Below are 9,247 nucleotides of genomic sequence, written 5' to 3'. Positions count from 1 at the left end.
ACATAAGTTATTGAATGACCCATGTTAAATAAAACGATCTGATAAGATAAACAAATCACTTATCGGTCATGCGTCATTTTTGATTAAAATTTCAATTGTTTATTATTATTATTACTAATATTTTATATTCTAAAGAAACTCCACTGAGGTTTAAAGGCCTAAATATATAACATTTGAATTTTTACATCAATTAGCTGGGGTACTTTAAACAGAAATATATGCAAAGGTAATCAAGAAATCAAGAAATATCCTTTGAAATAAACTGAAAATAGTATTTTCATGCTTTTTTACCCGATTTGAGTGAAAAGTGTTTAAACGCGTTTCATTTTTGGTCATTTCTTTACAATTTGAATAATTATTCTGGAAAAACGAAGGGTGCGAATGATCGGAAATTTTGCACAAAAATTAGTGGTCTAAACCTACATCAAATGTTACATTTATCTAGAAAAAAATATTTTCAGTCCCATCAAGTCAAAAAACCTCAGTGGAGTCCTTTTAAATGATTAAATTAGTAAGTTTTTTTTCTGAATTTAAAATAAAAATATTATGTCCTGACATTGTAGTTACGAGAATTTAACAACTTTTGGTTGTGAACAATTTTCTAGAGTATTTCGTAATAGTATGCAACATTTTCGTATGCTTAAAAGTAATAGCAACTATAATTCTAAAATATTTGTTTAAATCGTGAGTTAAATTTATACATTGTTTAAACTCTTAACACTAGTTTCCCTTTTGAAACTGGATAAAAACAATCGATTTATAAACTTATCATTTAACAAACTAGTTTGTGTGTTTGTTATGATGCATTTTAAATCTAATAGACACCTTAAAGATAGTGTTGATCTAAGGTGCCCATTCCTGTATCATTTCAGACACGAGTGGGCGGGCGATTGAACCATCAACCTCCCTAAAACAGCTGAACTGTTTTCTCAAATGAAAGAATCAACGTGATTTGAATTCATGGCGATGAGGAGTAACTTATTTGAAGTAAACGGTTTTAACCACTCGGTTACGAATGCTCCTATGAAATAGTTTATGAAAAGACAGTAATGTCCCTTAGATAAAACATTCAATAACATATTTCGGTGAACATGTCAGGTTTATATTTGAAGCGAAAAAAATGAAGAAAACAATTAATCATGAAACACGAAAAAAGCAAATCTACATAAATTTTACATTGAAGTGCATTCGGATGGGATATTAAAGGCTATGAACCAAACGTTTCTCAGGCAAACACAAAAAGGCATGATGCAAAAAAAAACACTAAATGGCCAAATTAAGTTATTTGTTGCAATCAAAGTTATATGTAAATTAAATTAGAATAATACTTTTGATTCATCTGAAATTTCGTCCTTATTCTTGTCTGATTGAGTATCTCTGTCACCGTGTACAACTTCAGTCTCCTATTTATAAAAATAAATGAACATATTATGGGTTGATTCCAAGTAAATCATTATCGGCCATGGTTCATTTGATTACAATTTCAATTTTTAAACTCAGTATGACAAATACAAACAAATCTAAGAAAATATAATTTAGATAAAAACCTTTAAACAGACCTTGACTATATCTTCCCCAGCTTTCCTTTTATTTTATAAATAGTTATGAAAGATAAATTTTAATTGGATTATCATACTATTATAATTAACATACGTCTGACTGATGGAATAAGAAATAAAGGTTGATTTTGAAATTTTAATCATGGTACTATATATAAATAGATTATGCTCAGACATTGTACAAGATTTTATAACTTATGATATAGAGTATGTCTTAATAGTATTTAGCATGTTTGCTTTTTGCTATGCTTTAGTCTAGTTTTGTTTGATTTTGTTAGATTTTAAGTGACATCGACATTTTATCAGTATGATCTAAGGTCCAAACTTGTATATAATTACTGATGAGCGGATGATACTGAGGAGCGGATGGGCGCCCGAGTAGAACCATCGATTTTTCATAATAGCTGGATAGCTTCCTCACTCTAAGCGAAAAGGAGAAAGTGATTTGAAGTCTAATGAAGCTAATAAGCCATAAGATGCTGGCCCTGACTGATGCATATACGTACGAACCGACAAGATAAGTTTACTTCCACGTTTTAGCAATGCGTTAACAGAAATACAGGGTCGTAGTCCATACATTTCTAAACTTTGTCGGCTAAGAACCATTGACACACCTTTACCCCTGGTTATTAAGACTAGACTGTCTCGGTATCGAATTAGTGCATACAAATCGTAATACTTAATTTCCTTATGTTGGCTATTATTTTACTTCTCCCATTTTCTGAATGGACACAGACTTATTCTTACACATGCATATTAAATATTAAGGAAGATAAGTACAAATTACCTGTCCCATAGATGCAGATTCCATAATGTTCGACAACCAATTCCAAAATATTATAATATTCATGTTAGAATGAATACACATATAACATATAAAATACATTCATGAATATTTTTTAAACAATCGGAAACAAAATAGCTTACTGCTTTAATAGTTTCTTGGTCCTCCGTATGTATTTTCATTTCGTTTGATGACTTGGGCTGACTCTATAATAAATTAATTAAACAACAATTTGAAAAAAGTACATTTACAAGTTAACTAAACATTTATCTAAATGATTACTTAATTTAATAACACCTAATTTCTCTCTATCAAAGATGTAACCTGGTAGACAACATTTACTTAAAAAGATAGTCTACATAACTACTTTTCAGTGCTTATTTTAATATTTGTTATAAATTATTAACTGTTGTACTAACATTTATAGCATTTTCTACATGCTCATTAAAGCTAGTTTCTGCTTCGAAATGGCTCTGCACATCATTGTCTTTCTGAAAACAAAGTATATTTTTGTACGAAATCAAATACACATTTGTTTGAAATTACAGAACCGTAGATAAAAACCAACTTTTTGCAACATATTAAGATGACAATGACTCAAAGTTTTCTACAGGATTTCACAAGCACACCAGTATATCTTTAAAGATATAAATTAAAAGGAATACAGTTTACTTTAAAAAGCAGGTATTGCGATAGAATGTGCAGTAACATTCTTTCATTAATCATGTGATATCATATCCTCATGTACATTGTGGGTGTTTGTTGGAAGAACAAGAGAAAAGAACGAGGGACAATTGAGTTAACGTTTCTCAGACAGCCATAAAAGGCATATAACATGTAAGCTATTTATCGCAAAGAGTTAACAGTACAAGTTATAAACAAGAGCCAGTTGAACCGGGTGATGCTCCAAATCAGGTTTTGGACACAGAGAAACTACTTCTTGTAAATAATACTTGTTGTTTTAGAGTAAAATGGAAAAAATGCAAAAACTCTTATATAAGGCAAAGCAGAGTACCGGTATCTTTACATTGAAATTAGTCTTAATGAGATTTATTAACATAAACGTTTCTTGTTTTAGTGTTATGTCCCACACAAACTTCAGTGTGTAAAAATAAACAAATGGCAATTACCAAGATTAAGGCAAAGCGGAGTGTCGGTTCTTTTGCACTGCTCTTCTTCTCAATAAGGTCTATCTACCTACAAAGTTTCTTGTGGAAACCTCTTGTTGTTCAGATTATGTCACGGGAAAGAAAACGGGATGGACAGACGGACAAGGCGGCGACTATATGCTTTCCCTTAGGAGGGGTCGTGCATATATTATGACGTGGCGTCAGTTTCGTTACATAAATATTGCGTTTGTTAGCGTTCTACTATAGGCGTATCAATGAAAAGTGGTTCCTTTTCACTTAAATCGGTCTTTATTTTTGGTATGTGATAAAAGAATATTAAATTCTGTAAAATTAAATCTTTTATTTAAAAAGGGAAAACAAAAACGTTTGGGAAAAAATAAATAATATGTTCACGGAGGCTTGAATATGAATTTTTTTTCAAAACCCGTATTAAGCCCTACACTCATAAAATCCTTTTAAATATAAAAAATAAAAAAATACTTTATAAAACTGGATTGTTTTTGTTTTGATCCAAATTTTCTTTTGGGCAACCCGTGTTTCCCAAATTCAAATTCTACACCAAAAAATTGGGAAAAAACCCGGAGTAACGGTTAATTTTACTTAAATTATTTTGAGTGAAGGTTTCATTTATAAAACACAAGATGGTTAATCCTTACGCTGTGTTGTTACCTGGAGGCTCTACTGTCTTCGACATTGTACTTGATTTTACTTAAAAAAGCCTAAAGTTATGGTCATGTTTAATTCAGAGTTTATGAAAGTGTGAAAGAAGGGAGCATAGACAAAGTTAGCATAACTAGTAAAGTGTTTGTGGATTTTGTTCTATTTTTCTCAGTGTATTTAGTTTTAAGAAAGTATAAATAAATCTATGTTCAGGATTGTTTTCCAGGTGAAATTGATAAAAAGAAAAACTCTAAAAGTATGCAAGGTAGATTTATTGTTCTTGCACGCTGCATATCATACCAAGTGCTATGACAGTATTTTAAATTTGAAGAAAATCCCTGAAGTTCCTTAGGAGATATGCTTCGGAAACAGTTTTTCAAATAAACATGATAAAAGCAAATAACTTAGAGATCAAGTTTAAATTACATTCTACTTCCTTTCAATATGCTCTATGAGTGTAAGAAGAGTGCACACAAATATTTTTGAATTACGTGATTTATCAGTGTATTAGGTTCAAAGAAATTCCTTGAATGATTTTTGGGGTAATGCTGCGGACAATTAAGTTTTTCAAATAAATCTGTTAAAGCAGAGTAACGTTTCAAGACGGCAAGATATAGTTACTTTACTTAGATATTTCACTTTCTTACAATATGTTCTGTCATTCAGTGTTTGAAGTTTGTAGTTAATTGATTACAAAAATTAAAGTAATGTACTGGACGATATTGGGACTGACGCACAGATTCACCGACACAGAGATGCGCGTACGGAGACAATGTCTTATATACCCTTCATCTTTGGCGAGGAGATAAATAAATAGTAACAGAATTGACAAAATTTTAAAGTACATGTCACACGCATACAAACGCAAAAGCATACACGAGGATATTTAAGATAATATCTAGTGTAATTATTAATATGTAGCTATAACAAAAGTAAACATATATAAAAACGTTAATACATGTAGATAGAACAATATAAACTATATGTCTATTATTACTGACAATATATTTTATAGTTAGTGTTCATAACCGCCTTTCACAGCCAAGTCTAATATTTGGTTATAAACTAGCGCACTGACCTTTGCTTCAGTTCCTCTATTTTCAATTGAGCTAGTTCCTTCTTCGAAATCACCTTTCTCATCATTGTTGTTCTGAAAACAACACATATTCTAGTAAAAACGTAAACAAACCAGTGTATGAAGTGACAAAACCACAAAAGAAAAGAAAAAAACTTTTTGTAAAATATTAAGAAGACAAAGATTCTAATTTTACTATTTTATCAAAATTCACAACAACAGTATATTTGTAAAAGATATAACTTCAAGGTAATACAGTTTACGTTAATAGAATTTGCAGTAATATCCCTTGGGTAAATCATTTTATATTAATCTCCATGCAAATTTTGAGTGTTTGTTTAAAGGAATAAAATAAACAAAATAAAGTAGACAAAATTGAATTGTATTCCGCTATGGAAGCATGCGCAGAAGCTATGAATCCTTCAAACCAGTGTATGAAGTGCCAGAACCACAAAAAAGACAACGATTCTAATTTTACTATCTTATCAAACTTAACCAACAGTATATATGCAAAAGATATAACTTCAAAGGAATACAGTTTACGTTAAAATGTAGGTATAACAATATAATTTGCAGCAATATCCCTTACTTTAATAATTGTATATTATATTTATATGTACATTCAGGATATTTGTTTTAAGGGAAAAAGTACAATAAGGGAACAGAACTAGGCTCAATTGAGTTGTATAAGGATAGGTAGGAAATCAAAGATAATAAAATAATAACAAATTAATATATACCATTTAACGTAAAGTGTTTTAATTAGAAGTTAAATATAATAAAACAAGGGTTTACACGAGGTTTTAATAATATCTAGTGTTATTATTAATGTGTGATTTTAACAAAAGTAAACACATATAAAAACGTTAATATATAAAAGCAATACAAAGTTAATGTTCATAACCTCCTTTCACTGCCAATTTTGATATTTGATTTTAAATTTCAGGTTCACTGAAACTGGTGTACTGACCTTTGCTAAATTTCCTTTGTTTTCATTTGAGCTAGTTCCTGCTTCGAAATCACCTTGCTTATCATTGTCCTGAAAACAACATATAATCTAGTAAAAAATGTCAACCTTTATATAAAGTGACAGAACCACAAAGAAAAAAAGTAAAAACATTTTTATAACATATGAAGAATACCACGATTCTATATTCATTATCAGACCACACAAGCAAAAATGTATATGTTAAAGATATAATTTCAAAAGAATACAGTTTACGTTTAAAGGCAGGTATTAATTTGTAGTAACATCCCTTACGTTTACAAATATATATAATATCTTCATGTAGATTCAGGGTGATTGTTCAAGAAAAAGGTACAATTCGAAAAGAGAATCATGTACAATTGAGTTGCATTAGGACAGGTAGGAAAACATAGGTAATAAAGCAAACGTTTCTCAGACAGATATAAAAAGGCATAGAACATGTCTATGGCATGTAAATGCCAAGTATAAGCCATTTATCGTAAAAAGATTACATTCGAAATTATATATTTATTTAACTTATTAAACAAAATTTATACTTTTGATACCACTGAATTGACTTTCTTAATCCTGTCTGCTTCAGTGTCTTTGTCACTGTGTTCAACTTTAGGCTCCTACACAAAAAATGAATAAACAGTGTGACAGTTGATTTTATTTAAATTCTTTTGGGTCCAGTGTTTAATTTATCAAAACTTAAGGTACAGATCACATTGAAATTGCATCAGTGGAATAAGTACGTACAAACTTTAAAAATAGAAGTTATTAATGGGCCATAACTCTTAAAAATCATTGAACCGCAAAATACTGACAATATGCACTACATTCATTGTACTGATCATTCCCGTAAAGATTGGATGAAATTTGACCAGTAGTTTCTGAGGAGTAGTCCGGACATGTTTTTGTGACGGACTGACAGAGAGAAGTACAGAAAGACAGACAGTAAGACAGACAGACAATAAAGAAGTGATCCCTATATTTCGACATTTCTCCGTAGAGGCGACACAAATATTATGTGGAATTTATTTATTTTGTTTTATATTAAATTTCAAGAAAATAACGTGAGTACATTTGGAGTAATGCTCAGGATGTTTTCAGTCAAATCTGATAAATTGGAAAACACTTAAAGAAGGAAAGGTATAGTTATTGCACTTAGACATTTCAATTTCATACAATATGTTCTGTGAGTCAGTGTTTGAAGTTAAAGAAAATCACTTAAGTAGGTTTCAAGAAATGTACTGGACGAAATTGGGACTGACGTTCGAATTCACCGGATACCATTTCTAATATACCATTCACTTTTGGCAAGGAGATAAATAAATTGTGAAAGAAATGACAAAATTTAAAAGTACATGTCAGCGCAAACATACGTAAACGCATATTCGAGGATTTAAGATAATATCTAGTGTAATTATAATGAATAACAATTACAAAAGAAAACACATATATTAAAACGTAAATAGATAAAAAAAACTTACAAACAAGATGTATATTATTACTAGCAGTACAGCTTATAGTAAGCGTTCAGGACTGCCTTTCACAGAGCCAATTTTAATATTTAAAAATAAGTTTCAAGTTAAGTGAAACTAGTCGCTGACCTTTGCTTCATTTCTTCCATTTTCATTTGAGCTAGTTCCTTCTCCGAAATCGCCTTTCTCGTCATTGTCCTATTGAAAACAAAGCATATTCCAGTAAAAATGAAAACACACTTGTATAATTATGAAGTGACAGAGCCCCAAAAGAAAACAACAATTTTTTTATAACATATTACTAAGACAACGATTCTAATTATAATATCTTTGTAGGCTTTAAAAGGAAAAGAATATATGTGAAAGATATAACTTCAAAGGGATATAATTTGCAGTAACATCCTCTACGTCAACATTGTATATCATGATAATTGTCATGTTTATTCATGGTGTTTGTTTCAAGAAAAAGGTGAAATAAGCAAAAAGAACTAGTTTCAATTTAGTTGCATAAGGACAGGTAAGAAAGCAAAAATTATAACACAAACATTTTCAGAGACACGAAAAGGCATGCAACATGTGCAAGGCAAAAGTATAAGCCATTTATCATAAAAAAGTTATATGTTATAGAACAAAATAAATACTTTTGATGCCACTGAATTGTCCTTCTGATTGTTGTCTGATTCAGTGTCGTTGTCACTGTGTTCAGCTTCAGGCTAATACACAAAAAATGAATGAACAGAGTAACGGTAAATTTTATTCAAATTCTTTATGGCTCGGTGTGTATTTTGTTACACCTCATCCACCGCCATATGCAAGCAAGATGATTAATTCCGACGTCGTGTCGTGACCCGGAGATCGTAATTTCGTACATTTTACTTAGATGGAATCCTTAAAACATCCTTTTCTAATTGTCATGCTAAATCAAGTTTTCAAGAAAATAGGAAAAAGAACGAAGCACTGTAGAGGAAGTAAGTATTAATAGTTACGCATAAAATCACATGGGAATTTATTTATTTGGTTTTATTTATATCAGTGTATTAAGTTTGAAGAAAATATCGTGAGTACATTTGTAGTTATGTTCAGGATTTTTTTTTCAAGTAAATTTGATAAAGGTGTAAAGACTTAAAAACGGCAAGATAAAGTTATTGCACTTAGACATTTCACTTTCATACAAAATGTTCTGCCTGTCATTATTTGAAGTTTGAAGAAAATTGCTCAAGTAGATTTGGAGTAATGAACTGGACGAAATGTGGACTGACGAATGGGTTCACCGACGTAAAGATGCTGCACGGACGGAGACCATTTCAAATATTCCCCATACCTTTGGCTAGGATATAAATAAACAGTTATTGGAATTTAAAAGTAAATGAAGAACGAATACATACACAAAAGCATACATGAGGATTTAAGAAAATATCTAGCATAATTATTAATATGTAACTATTACAAAAGTTAACATATATAAAAACGTTAATAGATAAAAATAATTCAAAGTAGATGTCTATTATTAATGACAATATATTTTATAAGTGAGTGTTCATAACCGCTTTTCACAGCCAATTTTTAATTTTAAATTCACTGAAACTAG

General features: G+C 30.3%; 1 protein-coding gene across 1 annotated transcript in view; it reads right to left on the bottom strand.

Moving 5' to 3' along the window:
- Positions 1-1,296: 1,296 nt before the first annotated feature.
- The window catches only part of LOC132746820 (MATH and LRR domain-containing protein PFE0570w-like), a 71,903-nt gene continuing 63,952 nt past the window's right edge, over positions 1,297-9,247 (bottom strand). The window contains exons 36-43 of the mRNA XM_060736080.1: positions 8,301-8,372; positions 7,789-7,857; positions 6,733-6,807; positions 6,179-6,247; positions 5,212-5,283; positions 2,763-2,834; positions 2,487-2,549; positions 1,297-1,403 (exon numbers count right to left, since the gene is read on the bottom strand). Coding sequence (XP_060592063.1) covers positions 1,317-1,403; positions 2,487-2,549; positions 2,763-2,834; positions 5,212-5,283; positions 6,179-6,247; positions 6,733-6,807; positions 7,789-7,857; positions 8,301-8,372 — 579 coding nt within the window. The 3' untranslated portion in view covers positions 1,297-1,316. The remainder of the gene's footprint in view (positions 1,404-2,486; positions 2,550-2,762; positions 2,835-5,211; positions 5,284-6,178; positions 6,248-6,732; positions 6,808-7,788; positions 7,858-8,300; positions 8,373-9,247) is intronic.

This window comes from Ruditapes philippinarum, unplaced genomic scaffold (assembly GCF_026571515.1).
Source record: "Ruditapes philippinarum isolate M1 unplaced genomic scaffold, ASM2657151v2 ctg3807_1_1_1_1, whole genome shotgun sequence".
In the NCBI taxonomy this organism is placed as follows: Eukaryota; Metazoa; Mollusca; class Bivalvia; order Venerida; family Veneridae; genus Ruditapes; species Ruditapes philippinarum.
The sequence above is the reverse complement of the archived record's forward strand: the minus strand, read 5'-3'. Positions and strand labels throughout refer to the sequence as shown.